The sequence below is a fragment of the Dama dama genome, chromosome 12 (assembly GCF_033118175.1).
Source record: "Dama dama isolate Ldn47 chromosome 12, ASM3311817v1, whole genome shotgun sequence".
In the NCBI taxonomy this organism is placed as follows: domain Eukaryota; kingdom Metazoa; phylum Chordata; class Mammalia; order Artiodactyla; family Cervidae; genus Dama; species Dama dama.
In genome coordinates, this window is record NC_083692.1 from 89295872 (window position 1) to 89317985 (window position 22114).

At 48.7% G+C, this 22114-nt stretch overlaps 1 protein-coding gene across 1 annotated transcript; it reads right to left on the reverse strand.

The window, feature by feature from the left end:
* Positions 1-14239: 14239 nt before the first annotated feature.
* Positions 14240-15616, reverse strand: KBTBD13 (kelch repeat and BTB domain containing 13). Its single transcript, XM_061158510.1, has one exon. The coding sequence runs from the start codon at positions 15614-15616 to the stop codon at positions 14240-14242; it is 1377 nt and encodes a 458-aa protein (XP_061014493.1).
* Positions 15617-22114: the final 6498 nt, after the last annotated feature.

Below are 22114 nucleotides of genomic sequence, written 5' to 3' on the forward strand. Positions count from 1 at the left end.
GAACGACTCACCAGAAGGTGTTAAGGAAGCTCTGGGTACTTGGGATGACACTCTTAGCACAGTGATCTCAGGGTACAAAGGCAGCCAGCCCCCATTCCCTAGTGCCCAGCCCCTCAGAGCCTGCAGGGACCACGTGCCTGGCACCGGAGTGAGTAAATCACCCCGGTGGCTGCTAGGAGAGTCCCATGGAAGGGGCAGAGGCTCAAGTTGGCTCACGACCGCTGTGATGGGCTCCCCTGGGGACTGCATGGCCCTTTTTGGATGGCAGCAGGGCCGGACAGGAACAAGAGAGGGTCACTGTCCCTGAGCAGGCCGGAAGAAGTGACCACACTGTGGCGGATCACGCTGAGCTCTGAGGAGAGGGGTGGGCGCTGCTGGTCAAGGAGGTGACCAGCCCTGACTCTGTGATGAGGAGCTTTCTTCTCTCTACCCCAGGGCCAGGCAATGTGGGGGCAGCTGGCTAAGGAGACGGCTGAGCAATAGTTGTCTCAGGGTTCAAGGTAGGTCACTGCTGCTGAAGCTAAGTGTTTTGAGCTCCCCAGGGGAGCAGGACTTTCAGTACAGGGGCTGGAGCCCTAGGATCTTAGGGATGACACCATCTCAGTATCTGGTGAGAGAACTCATACGCCTGCCCTACCACCCCACCAGGTCTACAACCCTAAGATGGTGCAGGGTGCAGGGGTTATACTCTGGAGATAATGGCCAGCTGGGAGGACTGGTGGGAGAGGCTTTCAGGGTTCCCAGTCATACCATGTAGTCATTGCCTTCTCCATCTGAAGCCAGTCTGATTGCTACTGACCTGATAACACACTGCCCTCGCCTGAGGGTGGAGAGTTTTCTGGGCTTTACTGACACTTGCTCTGGGCCTGGTATTGACTTTGGCTCCTTCTGTGTACTATTTTGCTTACCTCTCAACAGTCTTCATTGACTCCTACCACCTGAGGCTCAGAGAGGCTAAGAGCTGCCCAGGGTCCCCTGGTCAGAAAGTGCTAAAATTGAGTTAGATTTCAGAAAGTCTGAGTTAGAAGCTGGAGCACCAGGCTCCCCTCATCATGGGCCTGCACACGCACCCCTCACCTGACCATACAGCAAACATGTTCATCAGACTGGGGCTCTGTCTTCAGTGACAGGTGCAAAGTGGGGCTCAGACAGGTAGTGCGTTGGGCCCAAACGTCGCCCAGCACAGGGGTGGCAGGGCCTGGAATGAAGGTCTCTAGGGCTCCTCGGGACCCCTTGGTTGAACCTGGTAAAAGTCAGTTCTGACCAGGACAGTGGAGAGCTAGGCCCCACCTTGAGGCCAGGGTTGCAGACCTGCCTGGTCCCTCACCTGGGAAGGGGCGGCAAAAGCTGTGCTCCCTGGAGCTCATGCACTTGGTTCTACTTTCATTCCCAGCCACTCCACTGAGAGCTTCTAAAGGTCACTTTTTTCCCCTCAAATTCAAGTGGCTTGGGAAGCAAGTCCCTAGCTTCCGGCCACTGAGGCACCACCCATTCTGGTAAGACATTTCTCTGGTTCCCATCCCTGTGTAATCAGACCAAGATAGTGAGATGGACATTTTCCAGTCCAGGCATATCTTGGAAATATTGCAGGTTCTGTTCCAGGGCACTACAATAAAGCAAATATTACAATAAAGCGAGTCACATGAATTTTTTGGTTCCCAGTGTAAAAGTTATGTTTACATTTATTCTATACACTATAAAGGGCTTCCTGGGGAGCGTTAATGGTAAAAAATCCCCTGCAATGCAGGAGCCACAGACTTAATCCCTAGGTCATGAAGATCCCCTGGAGGAAGGCATGGCAACCCCCTCCTGTATTTTTTTTAAATTAGTTAATTTATTTTATTTTTTGATTGAAGGATAATTGCTTTACAGAATTTTGTTTTCTGTCAAACCTCAACATGCATCAGCCATATGTTCCCTTCCTCTTGAACCGCCCTCCCATCTCCCCCGCATCCCACTCCTCCAGGTTGATGCAGAGCCCCTGTTTGAGATCCTTGAGGCATACAGCAAATTCCTGTTGGCTGTCTATTTTACATATGGTGATGTAAGCTTCCATGTTACTCCCTCCATACATCTCACCCTCTCCTCCCCTCTCCCTGTGTGCCTAAGTCCGTTCTCCATGTCTGTTTCTCCATTGCTGCCCTGCAAATAAGTTCTTCAGTACCATATTTCTAGATTCCATATATATGCTTTAGTATATGATATTTACCTTTCTCTTTCTGACTTACTTCACTCTGTATACTAGGCTCTAGGTACATCCACCTCATCAGAACTGACTCAAATGCATTCCTTTTTATGGCTGAGTTATATTCCATTGTGTATATGTACCACAACTTCTTTATCCATTCATCTGTCAATGGACATCTAGGTTGCTTCCATGTTCTAGCTATTGTAAATAGTGCTGCAATGAATATTGGGATACATATGTCTTTTTCAATTTTTGTTTCCTCGGGGTGTATGCCTAGGAGTGGGATTGCTGGGTCATATGGTGGTTTTATTCCTAGTTTGTTTTTTTTTTTTAAGGAATCTCCATACTGTCTTCCATAGTGGCTGTATCAATTTACATTCCCACCAACAGTGCAAGAGGGTTCACACCCTCTCTAGCATTTATTGTTTGTAGACTTTTTGATGATGGTCATTCTGACCGGTGTGAGGTGATACCTCATTGTAGTTTCAATTTGCATTTCTCTAATAATGAGTGATGTTGAGCATCTTTTCATGTGTTTGTTAGCCATCTGTATGTCTTCTTTGGAGAAATGTCTGTTTAGGTCTTTTTCCCACTTTTGATTGGGTTGTTTGTTTTTCTGGCATTGAATTGTATGAGCTGCTTTTATATTTTAGAAATTAATCCTTTGTCAGTTGTTTCATTTGCTATTGTTTTTTTCCATTCTGAGGGTTGCCTTTTTACCTTGTTTATGGTTTCCTTTGTTGTGCAAAAGCTTTTAAGTGTAATTAGGTCCCACTTGTTTACTTTTGTTTTTATTTCCATTACTCTAGGAGGTGGGTCATAGAGGATCTTGCTTTGATTTACGTCATTGAGTATTCTGCCTATGTTCTCCTCTTAGGAGTTTTATAGTTTCTGGACTTACATTTAGGTCTTTAATCCATTTTGAGTTTATCTTTGTGTATGTTGTTAGGAAATGTTCTAATTTCATTGTTTCACATGTAGCTGTCCAGTTTTCCCAGCACCACTTATTGAAGAAGCTGTCTTTGCCCCATTGTATATTCTTGCCTCCTTTGTCAAAAATAAGATATGCATAGGTGTGTGTGTTTATCTGTGGGCATTCTATCTTGTTCCATTGGTCTATATTTCTGTTTTTGTGCCAGTACCATACTGTCTGGATGACTGTAGCTTTGTAGTGTAATCTGAAGTCAGGAAGGTTGATTCCTCCACTTCCATTCTTCTTTCTCAAGAATCCTTTAGCTGTTTGGGGTCTTTTGTTTTTCCATATGAATTGTGAAATTTTTTGTTCTAGTTCTGTGAAAAATGCCATTGGTAATTTGATAGAGATCACATTGAATCTGTAGATTGCATTTGGTAGTATAGTCATATTCACAATATTGATTCTTCCTACCCAGGAACATGTAATCTCTCTCCATCTGTTTATGTCATCTTTGATTTCTCTCACCAGTGTTTATAATTTTCTGTATATAGTTCTTTTGTCTCCTTAGGTAGGTTTATTCCTATATATTTTATTCTTTTTGTTGCAGTGGTGAATGGGATTGATTCCTTAATTGCCTTTTCTGATTTTTCATTGTTAATATATAGGAATGCAAGTCATTTCTGTGTATTGATTTTGTATCCTGTGACTTTGCTAAATTCACTGATTAGCTCTAGTAATTTTCTGATAGTATCTTTAGGGTTTTCTATACATATTATCATGTCATCTGCAAACAGTGAGAGCTCTTCTTCTTCTTTTCTGATCTGGATTCCTTTTCTTTCTTTTTCTTCTTGGATTGCTGTAGCTAGGACTTCCAAAACTATGTTGAATAATAGTGGTGAGCCCACTCCAGTATTCTTGTCTGGAAAATCCCATAGACAGAGGAGGCTGGTGGGCTACGATTGATAGGTTCACAGAGTTGGACACGATTGAGTGACTAAATAAGTACGCATACTATAAAGTGTGCATTAGTGTAATATCTTAAAAAACAGTATCAGTTCAGTTCAGTCACTCAATCATGTCCAACTCTTTGCAATCCCATGGACTGCAGCACACCAGGCTTCCCTGTCCATCACCAACTCCCGGAGCTTACTCAAACTCCTGTCCATCGAGTCGGTGATGCCATCCAACCATCTCATCCTCTGTCATCCCCTTCCCCTCCCACCTTCAATCTTTCCCAGCATCAGGGTCTTTTCTAGTGAGTCAGTTCTTTGCATCAGGTGGCCAAAGTATTGAGTTTCAACTTTAGCATCAGTTCCTTCCAATGAATATCCAGGACTGATTTCCTTTAGGATAGACTGGTTGGATCTCCTTGCAGTCCAAGGGACTCTCAAGAGTCTTCTCCAATACCACAGTTCAAAAGCATCAGTTCTTCGGTGCTCAGCTTTCTTTATAGTCCAACTCTCACATTCATACATGACTACGGGAAAAACCATAGCTTTGGCTAGATGGACTTTTGTTGGCAAAGTAATGTCTCTGCTTTTTAACATGCTGTCTAGGTGATCATAACTTTCCTTCCAAGGAGCAAGCGTCTTCTAATTTCATGCCTGCAGTACCATCTGCAGTGATTTTGGAGACCCCCAAAATAAACTCTCTCACTGTTTCCATTGTTTCCCCATCTATTTGCCATGAAGTGATGAGACCAGATGCCATGATCTTTGTTTTTTGAATGTTTAGTTTTAAGCCAACATTTCCACTCTCCTCTTTCATTCATCAAAAGGCTCTTTAGTTCTACTTTGGTTTCTGCCATACGGGTGGTGCCATCTGCATATCTGAGGTTATTGATATTTCTCCTGGCAATCTTGATTCCAGCTTGTGCTTCATCCAGCCCGGCATTTCTCATGTACTCTGCATATAAGTTAAATAAGCAGGGTGACAATATACAGCCTTGACATACTCCTTTCCCGATTTGGAACCAGTCTGTTGTTCCATGTCCAGTTCTAGCTATTGCTTCTTGACCTCCATATAGATTTTTCAGGAGGAAGGTCAGGTGGTCTGGTATTCCCATCTCTTGAAGAATTTTCCACAGTTTGTTGTGATCTGCACAGTCAAAGGCTTTGGCGTAGTCAGTAAAGCAGAAGTTTTAAATAAATAAGGCAGAATAAAACTAAAGGCAAAGGAGAAAAGGAAAGATATACCCATTTGAATGCAGAGTTCCAAAGAATGGCAAGGAGAGATAAGAAAGCCTTCCTCAGTGATCAATGCAAAGAACTAGAGGAAAACAAAAGAATTGGAAAGACTAGCGATCTCTTCAAGAAAATTAGAGATACCAAGGGAATATTTCATGCCAAGATGGGCACAATAAATGACAGAAATGGTATGGACCTAACAGAAGCAGAAGATATTAAGAAGAGGTGGCAAGAATACACAGGAGATCTATACAAAAAAGATCTTCACGACCCAGATAATCACAATGGTGTGATCACTCACCTAGAGCTAGATATCCTGAAATGCAAAGTCAAGTGGACCTTAGGAAGCATCACTATGAACAAAGCTAGTGGAGGTGATGGAATTCCATTTGAACTCTTTCAAACTCTAAAAGATGATGCTGTGAAAGTGCTGCACTCAATATGCCAGCAAATTTGGAAAGCTCAGCAGTGGCCACAGGACTGGAAAAGGTCAGTTTTCATTTCAATTCCAAAGAAAGATAATGCCAAAGAATGTTCAAACTATCGCACAATTGCACTCATCTTACACACTAGCAAAGTAATGCTCAAAATTCTCCAAGCCAGGCTACGTGAGCCATGAACTTCCAGATGTTCAAGTTGGATTTAGAAAAGGCAGAGGAACCAGAGACCAAATTGCCAACATCTGTTGGATCATTGAAAAAAAAAAAAAAAAAAAAAAAACAGCATAGCAACCTTAATTTTAAAATATTTTGCTGCTGAAAAATGCTAACCATCTTCTAAGCCTTCAGTGAGTCATAATCTTTTTTCTGGGGTGGTAGGGGTCTTGCTTCATGTTGACGGCTGCTGACTGATCAGGGCGGTGGTGGCAGAATGTTAGGGAGACTGGCCAAATTTCTTAAAGTAATACAACAATGAAGTTTGCCACATCGATTGACTTCCTTTTGTGAATAATTTGTCTTTTGTATGTAGAGCTCTTTGACAGCATTTCACCCACAATAGAACATCTTTCAAAACTGAAGTCAGTTCTCTCAAACCCTGCCATTGCATTACCAACTAAGTTTAAGTAACAGTCTAAATATTTTCTTGTCATTTCAACAATTCATTAAGTTCACCGTCTTTTATGGGTGCAGCTCAAGGCACCCCCAAACAATTACAAGAGTAACATCTGATCACCATAGCAAATACAGTAACAATGAAAATGTTTGAAATACTGCAAAATTACCATAATGGGACAAAGAGACAAAGTGAGCAAGTGCTTGTTGGAAAAATGGTGCCAGGGCTTCTGTGGTGGTCCAGTGGTTGAGAATCTGCCTTGCAGAGCAGGGGACACTGGTTCGATCCCTGGTCCGGGAAGATCCCACACGCCACTAAGCCCATGGACCACAGCTACTGAGCCATTGCTCTAGAACCTGCGAGCTGCAACTACTGAGTCTGAATGCTGCAACTACTGAAGCCTGTGCACCTAGGGCCTGTGCTCTGCAACAAAAGAAGCCCCTGCAACAAGAAGCCCATGCACTGCAACTAGAGAAAGCTTGGGCGCAGCAACAAAGACCCACCACAGCCAAAATGTAAATCAATAAACTAAACTAAAAAAAAGAAGTAAAAATGGCAGCAACACTTGCTCAGTGCAGGGTTGCCACAGACCTTCAATTTGTAAAAAAAAAAAAAAAATGCAACATCAGCAAAGCATGATAAAGCCAAGCACAACAGCACAAGGTAGGTCTGTATCTTTTGCTGTTGCAAACCAAGGCACTTGATGGCCAATGCCCAGAGAGACCAGTGCCAGAGGGGACAGGGCATGTATCTTGGCAGGAAAGAGATGGCAAGTCAAATCAGGTCACTAGAGGAGACTTGAGTGAAGAGGCTGTTTACCAAGGACAGAGGTTACTGCTATGGGGCTGGTGCAGGGCTAGCGCCAGTGGGGCTCTCGCCATTCCCAGGCCTGCAGGGGGAGGGGAGAGGTGGCCACCACAACCAAGAGGCTGCCAGGGCTGCCAGGGAAGGGCCACCTGACAGGAGCTGTGACTCTGGTCCGTGGAGGAAAGAAGTAGGTGTGAGGCAGCCGGGCAGGGAGGGAGCTGGCAGTGAAGTCCCCGGACTCCTGCTCCCGCCTGCCCCTCACCTTCTGCTGCTGTCCCCACTGGAGTCAGAGGAGCCAATAATACAACACAAAGGACACCCTCCCAGGGCAAGAGACAGGAGAGGGGAGAGTGGCTCTGAGGGCAGGTGGGGCAGCTGAGGGGCTTGCTCTTGGAATTTGAGAAGCATGGCATCCATTTTCCATATTCATCACCCCAAACACATGCTGTGGCTCCCTCTTCCTACAGAATGAGACCTACGATCTGAGCCTGGCATTCAAGGCTCTTCGCACCCAGACTCCAACCTCCCTCCCTCCTGGGAGAGATACAGGTGCTTCACGGGATCTACTTGCACAACAACTCTGGGTACAATGAGCCTCATTATCCTTCGACATTTTATAAACAGATGGAGCTTGCACTGGATGACTCAGCTGGCAAGCAATGGAGCTGGAATGTGAACCCAGCTCCACTGATGCTGAAGCTGACGCTTACCCACGCTGCCATGCAGCCTCCTCACCGAGGGATAAATGCCCAGACCACAGGGCTGTGTTCATTCCACCCCTGCCTGCCTCACAGAAAGGGTCTCAGTGGAGAAGGGGAGGGAGGAGAAAGGAACATGGATGGTGAGCATAACCTGTGCTGGCTTCTAGGTCCTCATTCCACTCTTATAACCACCCTCCAGGGAAGGAATTATCCTCCCTGTTTAGAGTTGAGACATCTTAATATCAGAAAGGTTAAGAAAATTTACCGTGGTCAGAAAGCAGAGCTGGGCCTTGACCTTGAAACCAGCTGCCTGTTTCGGGCAGAGCTGGCCCTCTGCAGAGCCTCAGCCCCTTGTCTCCACTCCAGCCCAATGCTCACTCCCTCTTTGAGCCCCTGAAACTTCCTCTGCTAATGAGGACTATGGAGCTAGGACCATCCACAGAAGGCCCCAGTTAGAATGAGAATATGTTACTAGAGAAAAAGCGTAGTGGGCCAGTGTCCTAAGGCCACCCTTAGAGTTGTCAAAATTGTGTGTGTGTGCGTGTGTGATGTGAAGGGCCCAGGTGCTCAGATACCACCATTACAGACCAAGCCCTTTGTCTCTATCTGCTGAATAAAGCAGAGTGCTAAAATAATGTGACACAAGAGGGTTATATTTCCTGGAAAAGTGAGGATGGAGGTCTGGAATCAGGGAGGGCAGACCGGATGGGTCATTTTGGAGACCTCCCTCATGGGTGTCCTAGAAGGCAACACAAGAGATGCAGCATGGTGTGACGGGAAGAAGATTCTAGAGATGTGGGTTTTAGCTCAGAGTGGTCCACTGTGTGTCTCCACACAAGCTATTTGCCCTGCTTTTGCCAACTTCCCTTTCCTCTCTGTTCCAAGACCCTGCGACCTGACAGAAAGACCTCTTTACCTTCTGCTAATTGCTAAGATGCCAGAGAGAGAATCCCCATTCCAGCCGGGGCAGAATCTTGAGGGTTGCAGGGACATTGCTGGGAAGAGACCCATGAGAACCCCTCCATCGGGGTCCTGCATCCCACGCCCACAATGGGCCTGCTAAGACATAGCCTGTCTGCCTATAGCTGTGTCTCCCACCAGCAGTTAACTTGCCACCGTTCCTGGGAAGTGACAGCAACTTGAAGCAAAGCAATTAGGATGAAAAAGAGGCCCAGCTGCTTGGGGCCAAAGGAAAATAAACAGACCGGCCCAGTGTGTATTCCACTGCCAAGAGGAGCAATTCTTCACGGGATGATTAGCACTTCAGTTCCCGTCGCCTCCCCTCCACGAGCCTCGGTGCTGCTGCCGTTTTCGGATCCCACTCTTCCCACGGTGTACTGTGCGCCCCACAGCGCATCACCTCATCAGGAGGGTCTCCCCTGGTCACCAGCCCACGCTACCCCCTGCCAGAAATGATACCCCTCTCCTCTGAAATCTGACAGCCTCTCTCTATGGGTTTTCCCTTTGATTGATTGATCATGTGATGGATTCATTTATTCTTTTGATATCCATTGAGTACCATTCATTCATTCAATATCAATATTTATTAAGCCCCTACTATGTTCTATTCACTGTCCTGGTGATACAGCAGTGAACAAACAGACACGAATCTCTGTCCTCATGGAGCTCAACTTCAGTAGATGAAATCGGGAGGAAATGGGACAGGGGATCTGGAACAGATTTGGCTCTCACTCAAGAGAGATGAGACACACCCAAGGGTCTAAGCAGAGAAGCAACAGTTTATGGCTGGTGGGTCATCAGGACAGCTCTGCCCATGTGAGCACACGGGAGTGGCCAGCAGGGAAGCAGGCCCTGGATGGAGTGTGGGAAGGGCTGGTGTGTCCTCCTGCCTCTGTCAGACAGGCTATGTAAGCAAACCAGAAAAATTCCCAGGGAGAGGAACGCCTAGGGTGCAGGGCATCCAGCGTCAGGGTCAAGGAGAAAGTTTACAGAAGATTGGAGAGAGCTCCAGATAATGGGGCTGCAGGGCTCTCGTGGAGGTTCAGGGAAATGCACCTTACTGCATTAAGCTCTATGTGTGTGTGTGTGTGTGTGTGTGTGTAGATCTCTCTGGAAGGACTAACTTCTTAGAGTGTCCCTCTGGCCAGGCACAGAGAGATTTCAGACTCAGCCTTCTGGGCTCAGTAACCGCTCACATCTCTGTAACTTGCCTTCCTGAACCTGGCCTGCTCCCCCCGACACCTACACACAGTCTGGATGCCAGGGCATGAGAGGTTGAGAATCCCAAATCCTGGTCATAGGTCCTTGCTCTTCCACTTTACTGACTGTGTGACTTTGTGTGAAAGCCGAAGTTCTTTCAGGATCCCCATCTCCTCCCAGACTTCTGCTTTCTGCAAACCAGACAGGGTAACCATCTTTGCTAAGGGCGGCAGGCTGTAGGAAGAAATGATGGAGCCTGTCTGTGAGGCCAGAAGAGGAGGTGGGCTGGGTTATTAAAACCCCCCCACACTGAGGGAGTATCTGTCAATGTGTCAATGCCCCCCCCACACACACACACCCTGGGTCTTCATCAGTCATTAACACCCTTTTGTTAATTAATTAATTAACACTCTTTCGAAGGGAGCCATTCACTTCCCAGCTAGATCCTAAGGCAAGAGAACCCAGGACAGTTAATTTTATTATCTCAGGAGTTAGAGAGAAAGGGCTGAGTCCAGGGGGGCAGATGAACCCCCAGAGAAGAGGTGCAGTGAGAAGGGTAACAGGGAGGGGAGTGTAATTGAGACTGGCAGAACCCCTCTGTCCATTCCAGTATGTCAGCAGAACAGGGAGGGGACGCAGCAACAGAAGACAGCTCATGGCCCTGGGTTCAAAGCCAGGATCTGCTACTTCCTACTCAGGCCTCTTCTAGTCACTGTGACCTTTAGGTGTTTGTTTTATTTTTTTTTTTTTTAACGTTATCTTTAAGAAGGGAGTGTGGATGTTGCCCAGCTGCCTACCACTTAAAATTCTTGCAAAGCTTAAATAAGTCTACTGTGGGAAAACTCTCTGTGAATACTGTGTTATTATTACACACAAAAGGCATCTCAGTAAGGGCTGCTCTGGACCAACGGACAACTGAACCCTGGAGCCAGCAGGCCGGTCTGGGCTGGTTCGTGTGGTCAGTTGCAGAAGCTGATGAAGGTCTGCGGGCTGAGAGAGCCGAGGAGCTGGTGGGTCTGGAGACCAGAAGTGTGTTCAGCACCGGTCAGGAGGAGTGAGCAAGGAGGAGAGTGTTCTGTGCTTTAAGAAAAATTATCCGTAACTTGGAAATAGGCAAAAGGAGGACTGTGTGTCCTTTCAGTGTCACTCTGGGGCAGGGTTGAAGCACTCAGAGTTATTTAATTCTCCCTGGGTTGGGAAGATCCTCTGGAGGAGGGCATGGTAATCCACTCCAGTATTCTTGCCCGGAGAATCCCAAGGACAGAGGAGCCTAGTAGGCGACGTATGGTCCATAGGGTTGCAAAGAGTCGGACATGACTGAAGTGACTTGGCAAGGGACTGTACCTTTGTTCTACAATTTACTTTAAAAACTATTTATTTGGCTGCATCAGGTCTTAGTTGTGTCACATGGGATTTTTCATTGCAGTGCAGGTTTAGTTGCTCTGCAGCATGTGGGACCCAAGTTCCCTGACCAGGGATCAAACCTGTGTCCCCAGCACTGCAAGGCAGATTCTTAACCACTGGGCCACCGGGAAAGTCCCAACAATTTACTATTGATCAGGGTCCTGACTTTGTAGACTTATATGCTAACTTGTAGCTGCGTATATAAGTATGTACGTGCATGTACGTGAATATGAAAAGGAATTTAGCCCAGTAGAGAACCACAAAATTTATGGTATTATTCTCTATAAGATGTTAACCAGCTTCACCTCTACCTTAGCAAACTTATTTTGGTGTATCTTTTCCAACAAAATATACAGACTTCTTGTCTCTCAAATGGACCACTGAACCAGTCTTACTATTTTTTTGGTTCCCTTATTAATGAGTTAGATAAATCTTTGACATGTGATTAAAATTACACTTTGATAGAACAAAAAAGTGAGGGGCTCTGTGGCATGGGCCAGGCACTTGGTCACTGAACCTCATATATCTCATCAGTTGGGAGAAGGTACCCAACTCTCAGGCTGAGGCAGGGCTAGAGTGGGAAGACAGATGAGAAAGTACTCTGCACATCATTCACAGGATGTACAAATCAGGATTTATTATTGTGACTCATCAGATTAGGTTAATCCAGGCCTGAAAGGTCCCAGGCTTCTAGGTCGGCATTCTCCAGGGTTTGGGACATAGTTCAGGGGAAAGGCAGCAAGGGGCAGCCCAGACAGGAGACTCCATGACCAGGAAGTGCCCGGCTGATGCCGTACTCGCCATTTGTGATGAGGCCAGGATCTCCCACAGGCCTTGCATCTTGGAGGATGGAGACCATTTAGGACCACTCAAAGAAGTCTGCCCAGGGGCATGGAGCAGCCGGACGACTGAGCTGGGCATCTGACCAGAGACCAGGGTAGGGGTATGCTAAAGGAGAGATAAGAGTCCTAACACCAGAGGTCAGCACCAGGCCCCTAACTAGTGGTCGCTACAGCCTGGGGTCTTTTAGGACCTCATGTTTCTCTTTCTTTTAAAAAAAATTTTTATTGAAGTATTTACAATATTGTGTTAATTTCTGGTGTACAGCAAAGTGACTCATATATCTGTCTGTATATACATATATCTTTTCTTATTCTTTTCCATTATGGTTTATCACAGGATATTGAATATAATTCTCTGTGCTAGACATAAGTAGGACCTTGTTGCTTAGCCATTTTGTATATAATAGTTTGTATCTACTAAACCCAGACTTTCAATCCTTCCCTCCCAAGCCCTCCTCTTCCGTGGCAACCCCAAGCCTGTTCTCTATGTCTGTGAGCCTGCTTCTGTTTCATAGATAGGTTCATTTGTAGGACCTCATCATTTTATTCTGCAGGTAGGAAAGTGCCCCAGCTCAGCTGACAGCACAATAAGATCTCTGTTCTTGCTATCTGCATGTGTGCACAGTTGCACGAATGTGCACATACACACATGAACAATGATGTCAGCCAGGGGTCCAATGAGCAATGCAGGCAGTCAAGGTTGGGAACAGCCAACCCTGCACGGAGGAGGTAGGTACAGAGGCAACAGAGCGAAAGGCATTCCAGGTCCAGGGAATGGCAGCAATGGAGGCTGTTTGTTTAGTTACTAAGTCCTATCTGACTCTCTGCAACCCTATAGACTGTAGCTCACCAGGCTCCTCTGTCCATGGGATTTCCCAGGCAAGAATACTGGAGTGGGTTGCCATTTCCTTCTCCAGGGGATCTTCCCCACCCAGGGATCAAACCCATGTGTCCTGCATTGGCAGGCAGATTCTTTACCAGCAGAGCCACCATCAGACCTGCTCTAAATTGGTCTCATACTTTGAGTAACCTGAAGTCATGAAAATTAACAGTCCACTGCCCCTGGGGTGATGACAAAAAAGGCAGTGGGTAAGAGACTTCTGACTGGGTTCTCCCCTGTGGGCCCACATCCCATTAAATGGTGCGAGGATCTCTTTCTCCCTCACAGGCCTCACTCCAGGGGCAGCTCAGTTTCCCTCTCCACAGGCCAGGCCAGCCTCGATGCCTCCCCAGAGGCCTCCATCTATAGCTGCTCTGCCTCAAAGGCAGGGCTCACAGACTCTTCCCATCTGCCCAACTTTCCCTGTCTCTCCTCTTCTGAATCTCCCCCTTTAGCAGCTAATTATCCTGTCCGTCTTAGTACAGTTTGTTTACTATCCTCCTGCCTGGAATAACATATTTTCCCTCTCCCTATTTTCCCTTTGTCCTGATTTCTTCAGTACTTTGTTTTATTATATTGCAGGGTTTGTTTCTTGTTTGTTTTTGTAAGTTGCCTTCAGCCCTCTGTGGATCAAGACAAGTGCATGTAAACCCTCTGTTGTCCTGGGCTAGACTCTAAGCTTTTGAACCCCTGTCTGGTAACTACAGTCACATTAGGCCCAGTGCCGTGGTGAGCACACAGTAGGCGCCTAATTCTTACTTGACTGGCAGTTTCATGAACATCACTTAACCCACTCCCAGCCGGTGCTCAATTACTGGCCCTTTCACACACAAGCCTGGATTATTGAAATCCTATGCCCCATCCCTTCCACTAACATTGTGACCCACCAGCTCTCAAGAGAGCCCAAGTAATTTGAGGGTTGAGATCCCCAGTCTACGCTTCCTGAGATTCTTGGATACCTTCACACAACCAGAAGTCACAAGACCCTGGACATCTCAACCAGGGCCTGAAGTTCCCGGCCGCTCCTAAGGTCAGTCTCATAGACTCAGCCATAGCTCACAGAAGACTCTGGGCATCTAAGTCCAAGAGTCCAGCCCAAGGATCACAGTTCTGGTGTTGTCGAGGCCACAGGCCCCCGGGCACCGGGAGGCAGCCTCAGGAGAAAGGTCTGCAAGGAACCGGGCCGTGGGAAGCCGGCCTTCTCCCTAAGCAGCCGCCAGGAGCCGCCCTCGATGGCATAGAGCAGGGTGAACACGCGGTTGACCGTATAGACGGTGTCGCCGCGCACCACGGCAGTGAAGAGCGCGCCTTTGCTGTTGACGAACTGACCGGGCAGCGCTGTCCACTGGCCCGTGGCTAGGTTGAGGCAGTCGATGGCGCAGTGCAGGAAGTCATCCTTAGGTCCGTTACGCACCACGTAGAGGCTGTCGCGGTGGGCCACCATGCAGTGGCCATAGCTCTGCGGGCGCCGCAGCTCGGCCACGGGCAGCCACTCATCAGCCCGCACAGTGTACTCCACTACGGCCGTCGTGTCTGCCGGCTGCCACAGACACACGAAGAGGCGGCCGCGGGCGTGTGCGCAGGGTACCCCGGCAGCTGGCTGCGGCAAGTCGGCCATGAAGCTCCAGCATCCCGAGGCCGGGTCGTAGCGCTCCACCGAGCTCATGGCTGTCCTCTGGAACTCACCCCCGATGGCATAGAGGTGGCCCTCGAAGCCGGCCAGTGCCGTGTCGTAGCGCGGCTGGTGGGGGCTGGGGAACTCGCGCCACGTTCCGCCGTCGGGGTCGTAGCAGAAGCCCAAGTCCACCACCTCCTTGTTGGGGCCCCGCACACCCCCCACAATATAGAGCTTGTTGCCCAGCGTGGCCACGCCGGCCAGGAGCGTGCTGGCCTCCAGGGGCAGCGCGGCCAGCGTGCGCCAGGTGTCCTCCTCCTCATCCAGGTAGCACATGGTGCGCGAAGGGTCCTCCAGGAAGCCGGGCGCCGGCGCATGTGTGCTGACGGCCACGTAGCTGCTGGGCCGCAGCGCCGCCACGTAGGTGCGGGCCTCGGGCAGCGCCAGCTCGGCCGCCAGCTCGTGGGCGCCGTCGCGGATGAAGAGCGCGGCGCTGTGGAAGACGTCGTGCAGGCCGAAGGCTGCGGCCGCGTCGCACAGCAGCGCGCAGTTCTCCGACGTGAGGCTGTGCTCTAGGAAGCGCGCCAGCGCCGGCGCCTGCAGGAAGGCGGCGCACTCCACGGCCTGCAGCAGCTCCTCGGCAGCCGCCAGCGCTGGACGCTCACCGCGCAGCACCCGCAGCGTGGTGCGGAAGCCGTCGGGGCTCAGCGCGCCCAGGTGCACCTCGGCGGCGCGCGCCTCCCGCATGCCCGAGCGGAAGAGGCCGCTGAAGAAGCCGCAGTGCTCCACTAGCAGGGCCCGGTCTGCCTGGAAGAGTTGGCTGCCCACCCACACTTGCACCGGGGTCTCTGGGCCCTGCGGCATGGCGGGCTCGAGGGGCAGAGGCCGCCTCTGGGGGCCTGAACGCAGCGGCCATCCACACTGGGGCTCCCCCGCAGCGACAGAAACTTCCCTCGGGGGATATAAATATCTCCCTGGCTAAAGATAGTAGGGCTCATGTGATGTGGTGGCCAGCGGGCTGGATGGCCGAGGGCCCGGAGGGCATCTGGACACCTGCCGGGTCACTCACTTCCGTGTGATAAATAATAATAATAATAGTGACCATATAGTGGGCACCTACGGGCCTTAGGGTACCGTGAGGACAGTTTACAAAGATATCCCATTTAACCTGCACTAAATCAGCTGTAACCCCTTATGCAGATAGCCTAACACTGACCCTCTGCTTCCTCAAAATGGGGCCAATAATTAACACCTATTGCACGGTATTTGGACAATATATAAAGTGTTCAGAATGAAGGTTGGAGAATTTATATGGCTTTTCAAGGTCATTCAGCTGGGAAAATGCAAGGACGAGGTTAATACCTGGCTCATGCCTTGGTTGGTGGGGCAGGGGTACTCGGGCACCAGAGGGACAGACAGAGGTAAAGTCTGTCCAGGACCAGGCTGGAGTCCAGGGCAGATTTTCCTTTGCCTTGGGCCTCTGCCCCTGAATCTGGCTAGTCCAGTTTCTCTTTGAACCTTGATTTCCTGCTCTGTAAAATGGGTGGGTAACAGGAGAACGTTCAGTAAGTCCGTTGAGTGTGGAAGTAGTCTCTGACTCGGGATGGGAATGGGAAGCTGATATCTATTCCCCACTTGGTACTCCCTACTCATCCATTGCTGGATAGCTCAGATCTTGGGGAAAAGTGGTGCTGCTAAGGGGACTCTATGCCTGTGGATGGGAAGGAGACAGGCTTCTCCTGTTTAAATGAAGCCTTAAACTGCACTGCAGGCCTTTTTGTGAGCACTTTAATTTCTATATTCCTTACAACAATCTGATGAGCAGATACTGTTATTTTCTCTCAGTTGATAGATGTTATCCATTTATTGCTTATAGCATGCATGAATCAAATATTATTAAACTCATAGATGAGACAGAGTCATCAAGAGGTTTGCTCACCTGGCCGAGGTGACATGGCCAGAGAGCAGAACAGCCAGGACTGGAGGGCAGCCAGTCTGATCCCAGAGCCTACATCCCTGACCGTTGTGCTCTCTTTCCTCTCTGTGCTACAAATGCTGGGCAGTCACTTTGTGCCAGGAGGTGATAGTTGGAAGGAATTTCCATCTCCTATGATTCAACCCCTTCATTTACAGTGTGAAAGTGAAAGTGTTAGTTGCTGAGTGGTGTCCGGCCCTTTGCAACAGCCTGGACTATAGCCCACCAAGCTCCTCTGTTCTTGAAATTCTCCAGGCAAGAATACTGGAGTGGGTTGCCGTTTCCTTCTGAAAGGGATCTTCCTGACCCAGGGATCCAACCCGGGTCTCCTACCTTGCAGGCAGATTCTTTACCACCCGAGCCACCAGGGAAACCTCAGAAAGGGAATTGCCCAGAGTTGTGTAGCTGGTAGCAGAGAACTCCAGGCCTCCTGCTATCCATCTTGCCTGGAACTTTCCTGGATTACCAGCTAAGACTCTGGGTTCTAAAATGTCAGCCGGAGGGAGCTTAGTGGTTAACTTCTCTGCTACTTTGTGCTACAAGTGGGTTAACTGAGGCCCAGCCCTGTGTAGGATGTATCTTCCCCTCAGGAGATTTTCAGCTGCAGGTCTTCAGGAAGATGGAGTGGCTCAGCGGCTCACAGTGACTAGGAGGGGAGCTGGGGAACTTCCCTCCCCCCAAGACACATGCATGCATAGATCCTCACGTATCAATCTGTAGATCCAGCACGAGTGTGCCTTTCTTGCCAGGGAACTCTCAGTCCAGTTCACCCCATCAAAGCAGGGCCGGGGTGTGGGGACCACTTGTGTGAGCCTGGGAAGCCTGAAGCCTGGAGGCAGCAGCCAGAAATAGACAAGACTCTGCCCCAGAGACCTGACAGGAAGAGGAGGAGGAGATAGAAGGGGTGGGCCAGAGTCCCCATGGATACTGTACCAGGCCCTCTGTCAGCTTTTCTCCTTCCCTGCGGCTAGATGTTGGCTCTAGGCATGACAGTCCCCCTCTTGAAGGAAAGCGGGCTCTGCAGTGCCCAGGCCTGACTCTGACCTCGCTGGTGGCCTCAAGGACAGGAAGAATGTCTCTGTTCCCATTTCATGGATGAGGAAAGGGAGGCCTGGAGATGGAATGGGCCTTTCCTTGGTTATGATTGAAGATGTGGGATGGTTGGAACCCCGTCCGCTTGACTCCAGGCCCCTGCCCGACTGCCCCTCCTCACCTGTATTAGCCTTGTCTTTGGGAAGGGTAACAGCTGCCCCCTGCCAGGCTCAAACAAAGGGGCGGGTAGGGAAGGGGCTGAGCCCCAGGGGGCCACAGTTCCCTCCCCAAAAGCTGATTCCTGGCACCTAGTACCTGGCAGACAGGCAGACCCCCTGCTTGCACCTCTCCTGAGAGCACAAGCCCCTCCAGACTGAAGTTTGCCCCCAAGCCTCGTTTGTCCACAAGTCCAGCCCTGGTTCAGTGAGTTGGGCACTAGCACACACACCCAACTCCCACCCTTACAGCCAGGAGGGGAAGTGAGGAGGAGGTCAGCCAAGGTGGGGGGGGTCTTGATTCTGAGACTAGATCCAGGCTCTGCACGCTGGCTCTGCGCCCAAGGGCCCAGTGGGGTGATTTCTGCAGCTGGTGAGAGTTTCCTCCACCCGGACAAATGTCCCTCTGGGACTTGGAGAGGACAAGGAGCTGTCATGGCTGTGGACAGCCCACGGAATTCCCAGGCTCTGCGCGACCCCACACCAGCCTCCCGCTCTACTTTGTGAGGTTGGGGGTGGGAGCAAGGAATGGGGCTCTGTGTCAGACTCTGAGTTTTTCCAGAGCGCACCCTGCCTCGTTCGTCTCTTTCTCTGCAGTGACCGGGCCCTAACCTGAGGAGGAGTCCCCAGGCTGGTGGAGGAGACACAACCCCTGACCCAGGAGACCCTGCAGGCTGGTGGAGGACTGGGCTCAGCTCCTCCTGTGCTGGGCAGTTCCCTTTTATCCTCCGCCGTAAATGAAGGGGTTGAACCCTATGAGACTGAAGTCGTTTCCAATTGTGACCTCATGGCCTTCCTGCCTGATGAGTGACTCCTGGCCTTTGCCACCCATAGTGATGTTTCTGCACACAGGGTGGTGATGGGCTTGCCTGTACCTGAAGAAGCTCACTGTACTAGGAGTCAGGATTCCTGCTGGGTTTTGATGCGGGTATTATCTCTGACTTGCAAAAGCTACCCAAGTTGTCCAGGCCTCGGTTCTTTGAGAAGTGGAGCTTGTATCTGACTTCTAAGGTTTTGTTCAGTTTTCACATCTGACTTTATAATTGAAAAATCACAGAAGAGGTTATCATATTGTACCTCCAGGGAGTGCAGTGACATCTCAAAGGGACCCAAAAATGTTAGCTTTATATGTGGAATGGCTTCTAGGGGTGGGGTGGGTGGCAAGACCTAGTCCTACCTGTCCAGACCTGTCTAGATGGGACTCACCCACTCTGGAGATACCTATTGAGCATCTCTCGAGCCCATTGCTAGGTAAGGAGCCACATCCTCTGCATTTTGAGTGCCTGAGGGCCCCTTATAAGAGCCTCAAAGGTGGGGAGGTGGTGATAAGGAGGGGTGGGATACTGGTTCTAGTAGAATCACCTCTCTCTTGACCTAAAGTGCCCAAACTTCTGGTCATTAAACAGTTTTGACTTCTTGGTAGTTGGGTAAGAAGTGTGAGCTATTTGTGTCTGGGTGAGTTCAGGAAACTATCATTTGCTGTTTGGGGCTATGGGCCAAGCTCTGGGTGGAACATTCTCATGTTATCTCATCTAATACTTAATATTATCCCTATTTTAAAGATGAAGTGTCTCTGTAACTCTTCCACTATGAAATGGGTGTGATAACCATCTCCTGGGATGATAATAAGGAACAGATGGATAAAAGCAGAAAGTGTATTGTGAATAATTATAGGAGATTATTAACATATTGGTTTAGTCTAATAGATATTTAATTATATTGCAGTTCTGGGAATTCTGAATGAGTTTTGGGGTCTTTGAAAAATAGACCAAGAAGGCCATCTGAAAATCAATGATGATTTCTCATTGATAGGAATTCCAAACATGTATATTTCAAATCCTTTAACTAAAACAGTCCTTTTAGTTCAACATTGTTCATAGATTTTTACAAAATCCCCAAGATAGGTTAATAATTTGGTGATGGTATTTGCATCACAAATAGTGACTATTCCTATTCAATAAATTCTACCCTCCAGGGAATGACATAGGTGGAAAATGTTCAGATTTTTATATTTCAACCTGATAGGTCTGATCCAGTACTTCATATTTCCTGTGTCAAATTTCCATAATTATTTGACTGTATTTTTGGTTGTTTTGTTGTTTTGTTTTGGCCACGAGATGTCACACTCTAGTTCCTCAATCAGGGATCGAACGTGTGCCTCCAGCAGTGGCAGTGCAGAGTCTTAACCACTGGACCACCAGGGAAGTCCCTTGACTGTATTTCTGGATAGATTTTGGAACTGCTGGTAGTGTTTGAGAATATAGTGATATGTGAGAAAAAACATGCGAGAGTAATATTCTTAAAAAAAAGATGATGAACTGAGGCCCAGCTTATTCCATGGTTTGACAGTAAATGATGATTCCAAGGGCCTTTCTGGTCCAAGTGGGCACTTCTGGGTGCTGGACAAGCAGCCCACAGATGAAGAGGCTGAGGATGGAGAATGGGGGTGGTTGAAGCTGTGAGGTGGGCAACTGTTTTCCTCCTAAACCTCATAGGAGGGGCAGACTTTGAGCACTTAGCAGTCATAGCTAAGGGCCTGAGCAACCAGCTGGCAACCAGTTCAAATAATCTCTGAACCAGAGGGGATTAAGGATCATCTCATCCCATCTTGCAAATCATTGTGGTATCTTCTTACAACAGCAGTCTCCAATATTTTTGGCACCAGGGACTGGTTTTGTGGAAGACAATTTTTTTTTCCCACAGACCTGGGGGTGGAGATGGTTTCAGGATGATTGAAGTGTACTACATTTATTTTGCAGTTTATTTCTATTATGATTACATCAGCTCCACCTCAGATCATCAAGCATTAGATCCCAGAGGTTGGGGACCCCTGCCTTGTAGCACCTTGAAATCTCACCCCCATGGTTGCCTTCAGTGTCAAGAGGTTCATTTCCTCCAAAGACAGTAGTCCCTTCTAACTATGGACAGCTCAGGTGGTTAGAGTTCAGAAAATCACTGAGCTGGAACCTGCCACCTTGAAGCTCCCATCTACTAGTTGGTCTGAGTCTTAAAGATAAGGAAAGTAACTCCCCCAGAATCACTTAAGTAGAGAAGTAGCAGAGCCCAAGTTTGTTCCCTGTTGTGCCTCTGGGGGTCCACAGCTTGCCCTCTCTTCAGCAGTCCTCCCGTGAGACCGAGTCTCCCTATAGCCCTACCCAGAACAAGTCAGTCCTCCCAGGACTCGGGCCAGCCCAGGGATGTGGCCAGAACTTGCCTCCCACTTTTTCTCCTACAACTCAAAGGCCATTAGCTGTGTGAGCAATTCTGGCCTGTGGGTGTAATCTAAACAAATTCCTCCCAACACCTTAGAGTTTTAATAACACAGCTGCTTTACCATGATCTCCCAGAAACAATTAGGCTGAGTCACTATTCAAGTCCTGTCCTGGAAAATAATTTTCTCTCTTGGTTGAGAAGAAGTTATTACCATCAGGCTCTGACTCTAGTCCCTCCATCTGCTGACCTGGACTTTCCTGGTTTCTTTTGTGCGTAGGTGGATAGGGGGGTTGGGGTTGGAGGGGGAAGGGTTGCAGTGAGAAGTCCCTCTCTCAAGAGAGGCACTCTCAAGAGACTGCCCACATCTTTCCCCACTCTGGTCTGGGGTGTATTTCAAAAGAGAGATCCTACAGGGTTCTAGAAAGTACTTAGACCTGGAACCCAGGCTTGATTTTTGTCACTCTCCATTGGGCCTGAACCACTCATGGAAGTTTGAATTCATTTCCCCCTTCCTTTAGCATTATAGATGGGAATGTGTGTGTGTGTGTGTGTGTGTGTGTGTGTGTGTGTGTGTGTGTGTGTGTGTGTGTGAGAGAGAGAGAGAGAGAGAGAGAGAGAGAGAGAGAGAGAGAGTCACTTAAGTCATGTCTGACTCTTTGCAACCCTATGGACTGTAGCCCACCAGGCTCCTCTGTCCTTGAGATTCTCCAGGCAAGACTACTGGAATGGGTTGCTATGCACTCCTCCAGGGAATCTTTCCAACCCAGGGATCTTAACCTGCATCTCCTGAGACTCCGGCATCGCTGGCGGATTCTTTACCATTAAGCTACCAGAGGAGCCCATAGATGGGGTCACCAAAGCCCAAAGAACTGAGATGACTTGCCTAGGTCACCCATTTAGGATCTGGCACTAGATTTTAAATGTCCA